This window comes from Leucopleurus acutus (genome assembly GCF_964270905.1).
Source record: "Leucopleurus acutus genome assembly, chromosome: 20".
Classification (NCBI taxonomy): domain Eukaryota; kingdom Metazoa; phylum Chordata; class Mammalia; order Artiodactyla; family Delphinidae; genus Leucopleurus; species Leucopleurus acutus.
The window spans coordinates 40,316,510-40,330,591 of NC_139162.1; the positions used below are offsets into that span (position 1 = coordinate 40,316,510).

The 14,082-nt window shown below is 49.9% G+C and overlaps 1 protein-coding gene across 1 annotated transcript in view; it reads right to left on the reverse strand.

Moving 5' to 3' along the window:
• Positions 1 to 5,501: 5,501 nt before the first annotated feature.
• The window catches only part of TSHZ3 (teashirt zinc finger homeobox 3), a gene marked incomplete at both ends in the record, with an annotated part of 67,356 nt that continues 58,775 nt past the window's right edge, over positions 5,502 to 14,082 (reverse strand). Inside the window, one exon of the mRNA XM_082861988.1 lies at positions 5,502 to 8,704. Within this exon, the coding sequence (XP_082718114.1) occupies positions 5,502 to 8,704 (3,203 nt within the window). The remainder of the gene's footprint in view (positions 8,705 to 14,082) is intronic.

Genomic DNA, 14,082 nt, shown 5'->3' on the forward strand with positions numbered 1-14,082 from the left:
ATGTCCAAAGCTATGGCCGAAGTCACCACCAGGCTGTCCGGGACTGAACAACAATTTGGCAAATCCATTGTTTGGGCTGAGCAGGGAACACGGTCCCAAATCGACAGTGCTTTGGGATGCCTTTGGAACCATCAAAAGCCCACCCAATACCAGGTTTGCTTGCCTTTACAATCTTCCTAGGGGTAGCCTGCTGTCAAATCCTTGGAGATCAAAACACGGTGCCTTGTGCGTCCAACAGCATCTCCGTCTGGCTTGGGGAAACTCGATGGCCGTGTGGAGAGCGCACACCTCCCTGGAAGCGAAACCCTGTTTGCTCCCTGCTTTCTGCACGGACACCAGGAGTCCAGGCCTCAGCAGTGACAAGGCTGCCACATCGCACACACGGGAAGATGGGGTTTGTCAGGATGAGCTTTTCCTCCCAGAAGCTTTATGCAGAGAGACAGAACTGAGGCTTCCCCCAAAGGAGTGAGATGGTTTCTGAAGCTAACTATAGCATAGTTTGCAAAGGCCAGCATACCCTGGAATCGTGTGGGAACACAAGCACGAGTACCTTGTCTGCATCTCTGAGGTCAGCTGCGGGCTGAAAGGCATCGACTGGCACCAGGTCCCCGGGGAAATGCATTTTTAGGTTTCCTTTTGCCAAAGATTACACGTGCTTACTAATAAATCCCTAGGGAGAAAAAAGGTTAGTGTTTCTCTTACCAAAAGAATAACTATCTGGCAGAGCAAAAATGGTAATTTCTCCATTAGCTAAAAGGATAATAGCTATTATTTTAAAGTATTTATTATTAAAGAGTGGTGTTGCAGTTTGTGTGTTTTCATTCTTATGATTGCTTCCTATAATACCAAGTGGATTATTTTTGTGCTAAATAGTCAACAGAATTAAATGCGATTGCAATTTTCTAATTTCAAAAGAGCTGCACAGACGAATTTGAAAAAATAAAATTATTTGATTTTTTTTTCTTTTTTTCTATTAGATGACTTAGAAATCTCAGGAGACGATAGTTTCAACACAGGATTTGTTCAATGGAGACTTGTCTCCCATCAGCTCATGCCTTCAACTACCTTCAGGCTTCTAACTTCAGGGTTCTGCTCTCAAGACGGAGTTCAGCTCTTCCCAGAGCTTGGCAGGTACTAGGGCCTTTTTTCTCTTTTAGTAGTCAGTCACCAGGTCTGTGAAACAATAGGTGGGCCAGGGGTTGGGGGCAGTGAAGTCCACCGAGCTGGAGTGGTCTGATTTGGAGAGAAGGAATCCTTCCAGATCTGCAGAGACCACAGCCCTGAGCTCTGCTGGGGAGGCCTTCCTGGGCTAACCACTGCCACCTAAGCTCTCCTTAGCACCCGGCAGAGAAGCAGCTCTTTGGTGGTTATCAATATTTTTTTTTCCTTTTTGCAGAATGAAAATAGAACGAAGATGCCAGGGAGATCTGGGTCTTCATCATAACCCACCCTCTTTAACTATGTAAGATTTTGGTTAATTATAGAATTCTTGCTGCCTCAAACTTAAAGATACATCACTGATATTTTTTGCTAAATGTTGACGGCAGCGAATAGCTAAGATGTGGCATATTGATTTCTTGTTGTGAAGTGAGCTGTTCAAGCTCCATTTAAGATTTTCATCTTGCATGTAGCCCTGAGCACATCATAGCACCATAAATTAGTTAAATTGCACATTTATCACAAATGTTATTTTAAGATACTGCGTAAATGTGATGGCTGGAAGATATACAGTAGGACGGCAACAAGCCTGGGCTTGGGTGGGGTGAGGTCGGGGTCACCCACACACCTGTGATTAAAACCTCCCTCACTTGGCACCATCCCTCCTCCTCCCTGGACTCGTTTAAAGAGCTGACTTGGATGACCCATTCCTTCCTGCACTCACATTCTCTATTAACATCAACCGTAGGCGAACTAGTGCACAGCTGCATCGGCCTTGGAATACAACTTTAGATGTTCCCAACTGATCTCAGGAAAATCGGGGACATTCTGGGCTGTGAATGGAAGGCTCTTTTGGACAGTGGCCCACTCTCCAGCCAGGAGAGGGTTTGATGACCTTGAGAGTAAATGGCCCTGCATTTCCACGTGGGGTGAGGCCCTAGCCAGCCCCGCCTCCTGCCACGACGCATGGCTGGGAGACTGCCATCATGCCGGGTTAGGTTTGCAGTCATGACTCAGGTCCTCCACTGCTGAGTTACTATGTTTCCTCTAAAGGCAAAATTAATTTCTGGGCCCCATTAACATGAGCAGTCCTTTCTTGGCTATGAGCCCCTGGGGACCAAATGAGTCATAGAATCTGCTACCTGCCTTGGCGATAAATCCTCACTTCTATACCCAAACTGAAGTCCTAAAGCTAACCCTGGGGGTGGGGTGAGGAGAAGAGGGGCAGGACATCAGTTTCTTCTCCCAAACTGTAAAGGGGGGGCGGGGTTTCCAGCATCACTTGCACAAATCCCATCTCCCTTCAAGCCACATGGGCCCTGGTGGTGATGGAAGTGTTGTCAGTTTAATCTGTTAGATGCAGGACTTTGGATTCTAATAAACCAATGCTATATTTAACCTGTGAAAAATTCAAGAGTGGAAATCTGGGCTCCAGGATGTGGAGATAGGGAAGGCACGGGAGGGAGGGTGTCTCTGTCCCCTGAGCCGTTTCCAAGGGGAGCCGGCCCCCCAGGGAAACGTATGGTGTCCCAGGCCTCCTTCCAGGTAAGGGCGGACAGGGAGAAGAACTGCTCTTGGAGGGACGTCTGCGGCCACCCTGGAAGAGATGGGGAAGGGGACAAGGCCCGTGACCCAGAAGGGAAAGACCCGTCTGCACCGCCCGAGGGCAGAGCCCAACAGTGTGCCTGCATTACAAGGCGAGAGCAGAGCCAGCACACACCTCCCTACTTGCCAAAAACCCGTTTTAAACTCTAGTGAGGTTCTCTCTAAAAACCCGGGGAGAGATGGATTGCCGAGAGAAAGTAGAGCAGACAGAAATTTTGGCCTCATCTTGACACAAAGGGGTGGGAATGAACAGAAAAAAATGTGGGCGTGTTGCCGAACATCTCTGAAAGGGCTTAATTTAAATTTTTAATAAAAGCGTATATTTTTTTAAGGTGGAGGTGTTTTATATATTACATGGATGTAATACATCTCTCATTTGTATAATTCTAGGTTAGGAGCTACGATTCCACATAACTGCAAGAGTAGTCTGAATATAGTAATAAAGGTATTTTACAATTTTACATGATATGTTCCCAGCGTTTTGTTGGCATAATTTGCCAGGGTTAATAAAAGCTTGTGATTATCATATAAATGCTCTCCCCACCCCTCCCGTGGATGGGTTCAGACTCCCCACCGCCCTACACCTCGTTATCTGGGCCTGCTTTAGCACAAGAGAGACAGTGTGGACCCCAGGGTCCACCTGCCCAGCTGGGCTCTGTTTTCGGCTCCTTGAAAATCCCGAATCAACAGGAAGGAGCCGCCCTGCACTGAGCCTTCCAAAAACCTTTCTTCCCATCTCCCTCGAGCAGGGCTCTGGGCCCTGGCTTCGACTTCTCTCATGCAGATGGGAGACCAACCTCCGGCCCCGACGCGGGTCACCAGGTGTGACCGAAGCTCCACTACCGATGTCTGATAGCATCGCCTTCCCAGCGAGCATCTAACCTCACGGGAACATCTTCCTTTCTTTTCCATTTTTATTCTTGGGGAAAATTCTGTCCACGCCGCCTCTAAGTGAATGTTTGCTGCTCTCCAAACCCAAGGTTCACTAAAACTCCCCTGATTTACGGGCGGTTTCCGACTGCCAGCACCTGGCAGACACAGCAACCAACTCAGTCATAAACAGATCGCATACAATTTAATTTTAATGTGCTCGTTAGTCGTAGCACATTTCAGACATAATTGTGAACGCAACACAAAATTATAGCAAAAAGACAATTTTAATGCTGCCGTAGAAAAGAGGGTTATATGAAGAGTCACATAATGGTGGTTCATTGTCAACAACAAAACAGGGCACAGAGTGTCTGTGCTGTTTACATGCCAATATTTTATACATAGGTTCTCATATGGTGTCAGCTGTCAGTTACTTCTGCAAATTAACTGCCAAAAATGGAGAAGAACAGAATCACTTGGAGAGCCGGTAACCACGGGTTACCTTTCATAAGCCTAAAGATAAAGCTGCAGTGTGGGATCTTGGGAGAATAATTAGGAAGAACAAAACAGAAAGTTACCAATTGAAATAAAAAAGGCATCCTACAATATGGAATAGCAACCAAGAGGGCTTATAAATAAGTAAAAGAGGTTGTATCACAGAATGCCTCGTGACTTTTAAGCAAAGTATTACAGTACAAACATTTTAAAGGCTTTATCAATGTTTAGGAAATACAGTACAAGTTCTCTCTCTCTCTTTTTTTGTTCTTTTTTTTTTTTCCTTTTGAAATAGACTTACCCCTTTGAGCACTGAGTTTATTTTGAGCGTTTTTTTTTTTTTTGATTTCTAATAAATACCTTTAAAAATCATGTGCAAAATAGTTATGATGCTGCCACGGATGGATTTCCTGGCCTCGTTTATTCAGACTGCTCAAAACAAATGATAATATGATGTTAATAAATATGTATAATTTAAACGTGAACCTCTATCAATATAGATGTACTGTATAGCAAAACAAACAATCATACTTTGCTTTCAGATAATGTTTCTGTATACTTTATAAATGTTATCTGTGGTATCTTCTGTATAATTTACAATGTTTGCATGTAAAAAAACAAAACCCATAGACCTTAAAAAAAAAAAGAAAAAGAAATATACACTATACATAGGCATGGCTTATGCCCAGAGCATGGCAGGTACATAAAACACCGTTGCTATAAATGCAGGAAAAAAGGTCATTTACCCACAATCACATTTTTCATAAGAGAGTCTGAAATCTATACAATATATACATCTATGTTTCAATGTGAAAATAATATTCTTTTAAATTTCAAGGCGTGTTATACCCCTGCAGACCTGCATAAATGGAGGTTCATATTATTAATTATAACTAAGCTGGTAAGGAATTTAAAAAACAGAGCTTCATACATTATTATTCTTTTATTTTATTTTTTAACCAAATTAATGCAAAAGTGCTTCAAAGTACTCAGAGGGCTAAAGATGAAAGGGTGAAAAATGCCAGCACACTCGGCCGCGTGGAAAAATGTGGCCGGTTTCGTCATAAATGCTTAATTAAACTGTCTGTTAATGCATGCAGCTTGAAGCATCGGGGGATGCTCACAACTAAATCCCATTTACACAAAGTTCCAAACACTTAACCACTGCGTTTTAACCTTCATATTTTACCAGTGACAACAGCTGAGTATGCACCTCTATTAAACACTGTACAGTTATACAAAACAGTCCAGCCCAGAGTGATTCTCTGCAGTTAAAATAAGAACATGTGCCTAGAACAAGACAGAGGGGCCTTAAGGTGCCTGCAACAGTTTCCCTCAAAGCAAATCACAGTCCTTTTCATCAAAAGCAAACGCTACTGCTTCTCTAACTCGGAAACATACAGAAGGTGGTCCTCTGGGGATTTCCCGTGTGTTTTGCTGAGGTGAAGCTTAACCGCATGCTTGCTTGCAAAGGTCCGATTGCAAAGTTTGCACTGGTAGGAGGTCCCCAGGTCCTCCTCGGGGGAGGACGTCACCAGTTTTTCCGACGGTGACTTGGTTTGTGCTATCTGATTGTTAATCTGTTCGGTGGACAGTTTGGACAAATCCCGTAGCCGGAAGCCCAGGTGTGACTCGAGATGGCTGATGTACGTGGAGGGAGTCCTGATTTGTGACGCGCAGTCATTACAAAAGAACACGGGGTGGCCAGTGTCCAAGTTTTTGAGGAACTTTGTTCCACCTGTCCTTCGCAGCTGGTACTTCACGTTGGCCAGCCAGTGGCTGATGGTGGTCATGGAGAGCCCGGTGAACCTTGAGATGTGCATGCGCTCCTGGGGGCTCAGGTCCGACATGATGTACTTGCCCTCCGAGGTCTGCCGGAGGCTGGCGGCAAACTGGGCCTGGAGGATCAGCAGGTGCTGGGGGTTCCAGTTTGATTGGCGGCCCTTCCTCTTTTGCGCAGGCGTCACCTCCTCGGCCTCCTCCAGGGTGGCCCCGTCAATGTCAGACTTCTCGGAGATGCTGGAAGGGGTGGAGGACTTTGACGTGTGGCTCTCTGTCAAGTTCTTCAGCATATCGGATATATCTGACAAGGCGTTCTCGCGGAGCGGCGAGTTGGACATGAACGACACGACGGCGGACGTCTTTGCCGTTGTCACCGTGGATGAGGAGGTTGCTGGGGATGTGGACGTGGGTGACAAAAGCACTGAACCCAAAGGGCAGCCTTTGTCACTCTTCCCTTTTGTCAAGTCTATGGGTTGGTCGTTGCTGACGTGGTAGAAATAGCGGTCGAGGTGGTCCACCTTCTTGGACTGCAGGGGTGGGGGCGTGGCCACCGCTGCCTTCTCCGCCAGGCTGTTGCTCATCTTGAAGAGCATGCTCATGGGGTCGAGGGCAGGCAGGGAGGGCTTGGCAGCCTTGCCCAGGTGGATGTTCATGACCGACTGGAGGGCGCTCAGAGGGTTAACGAAGGGCTGCTCTGGCGGGTGGTCGGTGATGATGGCCGTGCTGCTGCTCAGGCCGCTGCTCAGGGGCTTCACCAGGTCCTTGCCGTTCTCCACCGGCTCCGCTGGGGGGCTCCCTTCCTTGCAGCCATCCCGCTGGGGGCTGGGGCTGTCCTCCTGGCTTTTGAAGCCCCCATCGCTGGACGCCTCCATCCTGATGGGCTCGCTGATGTCGCTGCTGCACGGGGACGGGGTGGCCCGCTTGGGCGGAGAAAGCTTGCCCTCGGGCTCCTTCATTTTCTCCTCAACTTTGGCAACTTTCTCGGTGACCTTTTTCACCAGCTCCTCCATGGCGTGAAAGTTTGTCTTGGGCATGGGGGAGGTCTGGCTGCTGGGCGGAGAGATGAGGGTCTGGTTCTTTGTGGGGGACACGATGTCACTGTTGCCGAACATGGGCTTCAGGGCTGCGCTCTTCCCCGCGGAGCCCAGAGACAGCTTCATCATGTTGGGGAGCTGGTAGGCGGCGTGGATGCTGGGGTAGCCCCCCCAGCTGGGGGTGCCGTTCTGGGCCTTATTGATGGCAGACGTCACTGTGTTTTCTAGGGACTTGAGGATATCGAGCCCCCCCTTGGGACTCTCTTCTAAGTCGTTCTCAGTCAAATAGTGGTACTTGGAAGAGATGTCGTACTTCTCCTCCTCACAGGCCTTCTCCTTTTCCTTAGGCTTCTCGTCTGTGACCACTTTCTCCTTGTCGGCCTCCTTCTTGACCTCCACGTTCAGTTTCGGGGAGACGCTGGCGGGCGTGTTGGAGGGGGACGTGAAGGTGGTGGCGGCCAGGGGCACGGATTGCACCTTCTCATCCAGCAGGGTGGTGATGCTGGGCGTGACAGGCGTCTCCATGATGGGCTTCCCCTTCTTCATGGCCGAGTTGGTGACCTTGATGAAGTGGCCAGTCACCATCATGTGGGCCGTGAGCTCCTGCAGCGTGTCGTGCGAGCTGCCGCACTCCATGCACTTGAGGATCTGGGACTTGCGGGCCTCGAAGTGCCAGGCGTAGCTGGCCCCGTTCTGGTGGCCGTAGCGGTTATTTGGCGTGATGTATGGGTTGGAGTTCTTCTGAAGCACGTCGTTCGTGTCCGCCATGGCAGCTTTGGGGGTGCCGCCGGTGGAGTCCGGGGAGCTGGGGAGCTCCAGCTCCAGTGAGGCCTTCTTGCGAGTGGCAGGGATGATTTTGGCTGCGACGGGAGTGACAGGTTCCTTCAGAGGCACTTTTTGGTAGTGTTTCGTTTTGATCATGTGGACACTCAAGTCCTGGAGGGACTCGAACGAGTGGCCGCAGTACATGCACTTCAACACCTTCTGGGCGTCCTCCTTCCCTTCCATTTCCAGCAGCGAGCGTTTGCGGGGCTTGGACCAGCGCTTGGGGTTGTTGTTGTCAGTCTCGTGGTTGTCGTCGCGGTAGTGCCCCGTCTCGTTCATGTGCACCGTCAACTCCACCAGGGTGTCGTAGGCAGCGCTGCAGTCTTTGCAGCGGAACTTGCTGGCCCCCGTGAAGATGGAGCCGTAGAGCTTGCTGCTCTGCCGGTACAGCTGCACGGTGCTGAACAGGCTGGGCTCGGGCAGCACGCGGCTCTGTGACACCTGCTGCAGGGTCTTGGCCATGGCGCTCTGGTGCCAGTCGAAGCTCCCGCTGCCGCAGCTGCTGCTGCTACTGCTGCTGCTGCTGCAGCTCCCATTATTCTTCTCCGAGGATGGCTGGTGCAGGTTGAGGGTGAGGCTGGACCAGTACGAGTTGGAGAGGAAGTTGTTGTACACGGCCTTCATCTGCTCCAGGCTGTCCGACACGGTCGAGTCTTCCGGTGGGACCGCCACCTCCTTGGCCTCCTCTTCGTTCTTCATGGAGCCACTTTCAAAGTCGGCCATCCGGTCACTAGTCTCACTGATGTGGGACTCACTGTCCATCTCGTGGCTGGAAAACTCAGCCGCTGGGGAGTTCTGGTAGCTGGGGCAGGTCTTGCTGAGCTCCTTTTCTGGGCACATGTACTTAGCCGAGGGCTCCCCATCTGTCAGGCTCTCCTCTGGGTCTATATCTTCGTCTACCAGGGCGGCAGCCTTTAACTCATCTGAAACATAGGCTGCCGTGATAACAGGTGGGACAAGTGGGACAGAAAGAAGGGACACAGGGAGAAGGAGAGAAAGAAAGAAAGAAAGAAAGAAAAGCATTAGTCAGTGTTGATCTTACCTAGAGCATTTTCTCGGCTCTCAGGAAAACGCAGCAAAGCAGACAGGCACATTTATTTATAAAATTAAATAGTTAAAATGTGGTGTTTCTTTGGAGCAAAAAAAAAAAAAAAAATCTGCTCTTCAAACATAATTTGCCACCTTATTCTTCTCAAGGGGCAACAGCTTGAAATTAAAACTAAATTTGAAATTAATGAAGCACATTCTGGAGGTGGCATTCATTTCTAAAGTAATAAATTACTTGTATCAACCTCAGAGACAGCAGTTCCTGTCTGTCAATTAATATGTCTTATGCTTCTCCTACCCCTAATGCATTTCTTAACAGACAGATTCACAATTTAAATTAAGCAAGCATTTTTTACTCATTACATTTTTGAGGCTCAACCTTTAATAAATATAAAGCACAAAAACATCAATACAATTTTTACAAAGTAAAAAGAAAGTACATCAATTGCGATAAATTAAAAACAAGGTTTTGTGGCTTTTTTTTTTTTTCTTTCTGCCTTCTGAAAAAGTAGGTCTTATCGAAGCTTAAAGGAAGTTTCCTTATAGAAGCTTGGACAGGTGTTGGTTTGTTCTAGATGGGAAGGAAGACTCTGACCCGCCACCACCCAGCCCTGGCCGTGTCCCCCATGTGTACACTCAGCCGTTTTCAGCAACCGGCACACACACCATCCATGCAGAATTATGTCAGAACAAGTTCAGGCAAATTGGTATGCGGTGCTCATTGCTGCTGTATAAATATATACAAGACCTTCCAGTGGACCTTACAAATGTCAAAGTGTTTGCTCTTTAGACTACTTTGTCAATATTTACTCAGCATAAGCTTCATGGGCATCCAACAGGGATCTTGTCTTTCTGGAAGCAGTGTAACTGGGGATGGAAATCCAGCCTGTGCTTCCGAGCAGGTGGAGGTGCTCTGAGCAGGGCTGAGCAGCCGTGGGTTCTGGAAGACACGCTCCAGAGATGCAAAGCCAGGAGAACGCTTGCATTCATGGAACGGAGTGATTTTGTTTTTTTCATTCTTTTGTATTCAATGACTTTGGTTTTTCCTTACTGGAGCTCGCCTGACACTGTAAACCAAGTTGGGTTGATTTCGTGAAAATTAGGCGTGGCCAGCCCTGCGGTGAGTGACAATGTTAGGGCAGAAAAGGAGTGAAAAGTCATTTCTTGTCAGCTCCTCAATACCTGTTTGCTTCTAAAGGCCAGTGGCTGAGTGTGTGAGGCGGCTGGAATGGCACAGTGCTAACTGCATGGCTGACTAAAAGCTCCTAGGAAAGAAAAGGAAACTTTGTTTGTGGAATTCACTCCCATAACTTTAAAGATCGGGGCCCCAAATCAATTTCACACCAGAAAAAAAAAAAAAAAAAAAACAGTGAAATGACTCAAAGAAGATTCCCAGGAAGCCACACAGATATTTCCCCTGGCTCTTCCTTCCAGGTCATGTGTGATATTCTTCTTTCCTAAGACCCCGTTGAGCACCAAGATTTCTAAGCTGAAACTACCGACATCCCAACACCGAGGTGATGTGAATTTGGATGGGAAGAGTGTCCCAGGTACACACATTCGGATCAGCTGTAGAGGCAGGGATGCTTCTGCTTATATGCAAACAGTGAAACAAGAGTCTTGGGCTGGAGCTGTGGAATGTTCTTCACAAATGACCAGAAGAAAGTGCCCTGCTCCGGTCAGCTGTGGTGAACCTTCAGTTTAAGGCCATGCACTTGGAGCTGACATGGCAAACAAGCTCTTTTCCTAGAGCCGGGGCCACAGTGGATAGCGGACTATGGTACTGGTCACAAGGGGGAAGATGAATGCTCTTGTTGGGAAAGGAAGAGGAAAATAAAAAGGAAAGAAGGTATCTCCCCCTCTGCACACCATCCTCGGCTTCAGCACACTCAAACCCCACAACAGGGCTGGCAGGTCTGCAGGGAGGGGAGCTGGGGGCAAAGTGACCAAGAATCGCAGTTTGCCTGGAACTCTCCTGGTTTCAGCACCGAAAGTTCCACATCCCGGGGATCCTCTCAGTCCTGGGCAAACACCCCTGGCCAGGGGACACCCAGCAGAACCAAGTCAGAGCATCCAGGCAGATCTGCATTACTCTCGCAGAGGAGCTAGAGCAGGGCGATGTGGGTCTGACTGCAGAAATGCACTGGGTGCGAGTAGGTATAACGTTTGCATCCAAGGGGCCTCATTTGGAACACTGAGTCTTTAAGGAAGGGGAAAACCACAACGGCCTGTGTCCCTGCCCAGCCCCGTGTGCATAGGGTAGATCCCAGAGGCCCCTTCTCTCCCGGAGATGGCCCTGGGAGCCACGGTCCGCAGCGTGAACCACACCCATCACGGCTCCCATGGAATTCAGTCTAGGAGAGGCAGGAATCCAGAAATGGCCCCATCTGGCCACGACAGGAGAGACACACCAGGCAGGCAAAAGAAGCCAGAGCTAACGGTGGACATGAACGAGCCCAATGTGGCATGAAGGCCACCAGCTAAGGGAATATTGGTGGCTCTGCTGGTCCACCTCCCACCCAGGGGCAGCGTGGCCCCCGTGGAAGCCGCGGCACGGTGTGGGGAGCACAGCAGGCTGTCTGGAGCGCCCCCCATAGCACACACACGCACCATCATCGGCCTGGCCGGCTCCCACCCTGAGCTGGCCCCCAGCGAGCCCCAATATACCTTGTAAATCACACAGCAGCATCAGAATGTCATCAGTCTGATGACTGAGGAGGAAATGAATATTGAAAGAAAAGTAAGGCCAATCCCCCTGGTGGGAACCAAATCCTACTCTGAGGAAAATTAAAAAGCTTCGGGGCCAAGAGGCCCTGGATCCTGGGAGACGTGGCATCACCCCACACACCACCCTTGTCATGGTTTCTGAGGCTCTTACAAGCACCCTTGCACACTGCCCTGACAGGGACCTCACCACCTCCTAAAACAGCCCCTTGCTTTTCAGACCCAACCGGGAGAAGTACTTGGAGGGCAAAGCACGAATCCTTCTGCTATGTTTTGCAATAATTGCACTCCTCCGAGAACATCACATCCACTCTTGATGACTGAACTTCAAATAGTGGTGAGAAAGCTGAAACGGGCCCAGAGAGATGGCAGAGGGGATGAAGGGATGGAAAGGTTCATTCATTCCACTAATTCTGATCGCGTCCCACGCCTGCCAGGATATCCTTTTCTTTCTCTCAGCCTCCATTTCCCCATGTGTAAGTGACAGGGCAGTGCGGCCTGATCTGTAAGGCCCTCCTCCTCTACTTCTCTGTTTCGTGGCTTTTCTGAGGAAAGGGTAAAGAAGTGAGGCAAAGCCCACTTGCTCTGGCTCATCCCCTCCACGCGCTGCTCCTGACAGGCACGCAGCCGTTAAGTCACTCCTTTGTCCCTTCCGCTCTGCACTAACCAGCAAAGTCCCCAGCCGGAGAGAAGGAAGAACGTCCTCACTGGGACAGGGGATGCCCCAGATCCGGCCAGGAGGGGAGGGGGACTGGGTGTCTCCATCACAGACTGGGTGGGCAGTGAGAGGTCAACAGGGGGCTGGGGGGGCACTGGGTGAGAAGCCAGCCCCACCGAGGTGGCCATCAGGGGTCCCTCCTGTCAGGGAGGGATGGCAGGCCCTGTCCCCGGCTTGAACCCGACAGGTAATTGCGCACAGGTAATCAGGCCTTGGGAGGCTTCACCACTGTGGACGGTTATTTTGATCCCTGCTGCTATTTAACTTTCTGCTTAACTGTCTCCTTCTGCTCCTGTCTGGATTCTCCAAGGCCAAGGGCCCACTGTACTCTTAAAATCCTGCACATGGTAGGTGAGCAACAGACACTTGCTCCCTGCTTCGGAAAGAGAATGATTGGAGGTCACGTCCAGCAGCAAGATGCTTGTTTCCAGCCTCTGTTCCCTCCGACCCCAGCATCTCTCACCCCTCCTCAAGGAACCCCTGACTCCAGTCCCAGCTCCTTCCCTCTGTTCTCCAGACAGAAGCCACCGGATCCTTATCATTCAGCGGGTGGGTAACGCCCCACCCCCACCCGTGGAACACCCACAGTGACCTCCCATTGCCCCAGAGTCCTCCACCATCTCGGCCCTACTTCCTCTCCAGCCTCTCGGCTTCTAGAACGTGCCAGAGCTTCTAACTCTGCACTGCTGCCTCCTGTGCTGGAAACCCTGGGGCAGATTCAAAGAGGAGGGGGAGCCATCTACCCCTCCCTGGGCTTCAGTGGAATGTAATATCTGGGGAAGGGGGCTTCTCGACCCCAACTTTGGCCCCTTCGCACGCCACCCACTCCCTTCTTTTTACAAGGCACACCACTGAAATCTCTAGCTTACAGCAGATGTTCCAGGGTGTTCCAACAGACTGTCAGCTTCACGGGGTCAGGCGCAGCCGCGCCCGCCCCCCCCAAATCTGCTGCAACCCTACCGTCTGGCCCAGAGTAGCCACTCAACACACATCCACAGAATGAATGAGTGAATGAATGAATGAACACCATAGACGACTTCTTCAAACCTCCTGAACAGTTGCCAGAACATCTAGATGGATCCAGACACCAGCTGGCCCCAGAGCAGCAGACGTGCTGGGGTCTGATCCGAAGTCCTTCCTGGGTCCGTTTTCTGAGCAGAAGTGGCATGAGGACCGGCCTCTGGGGGACAGGATGACAGAACCCTCCACTGAGGAAGAGGGGAGGAAGCCCCCCCAGGGGTGGAGTCACCCCTGGCTGTGCCCACACCCCAATACACCTCTCCAAGAATGCAGCAGCACCACTGTTTTCTCTTGAACAAAAACTATTAAAATAGACACCTCTGCTGCCGGTTCCAGCACAGGAGGCCCTGAACTGTCAGGGGAGGGACTCGCATTCAAATCAAATCATCAGCTGCAAAGATGCAAAGAAACACACGAGAGTGGAGACTCAAGGAAGGATGGACTGGGGCCCGTGTTTCATTTTTCCCCAAGTCGCTCAGTGGAAAAAGTTCCTCTCCAAGAGGTGAACCCTTACCGACTGCTGTGACTGCTTCCCTATTACATCCCCACCTGCTCTCCCCTTCAATGAAATGTAAGCTCTTCAAGGCAGCAAGACGTCAATCCAACACCCCAAAGCTGAGGGCCAAGGACACATTTTTGGACAACTGGATGAACTCAAGAACTTGGCATGCCCAGAACCAAATGGGACTCTTGGGCAGAGATGCACTTTCATGAGAAACAAAAAGCTCTCACGCTTACAAAGGCTTTCTACAAAGTTCCACAGCCCAAGGCCCTGGAATGTCAAGCGATGAAAAAACCACACTC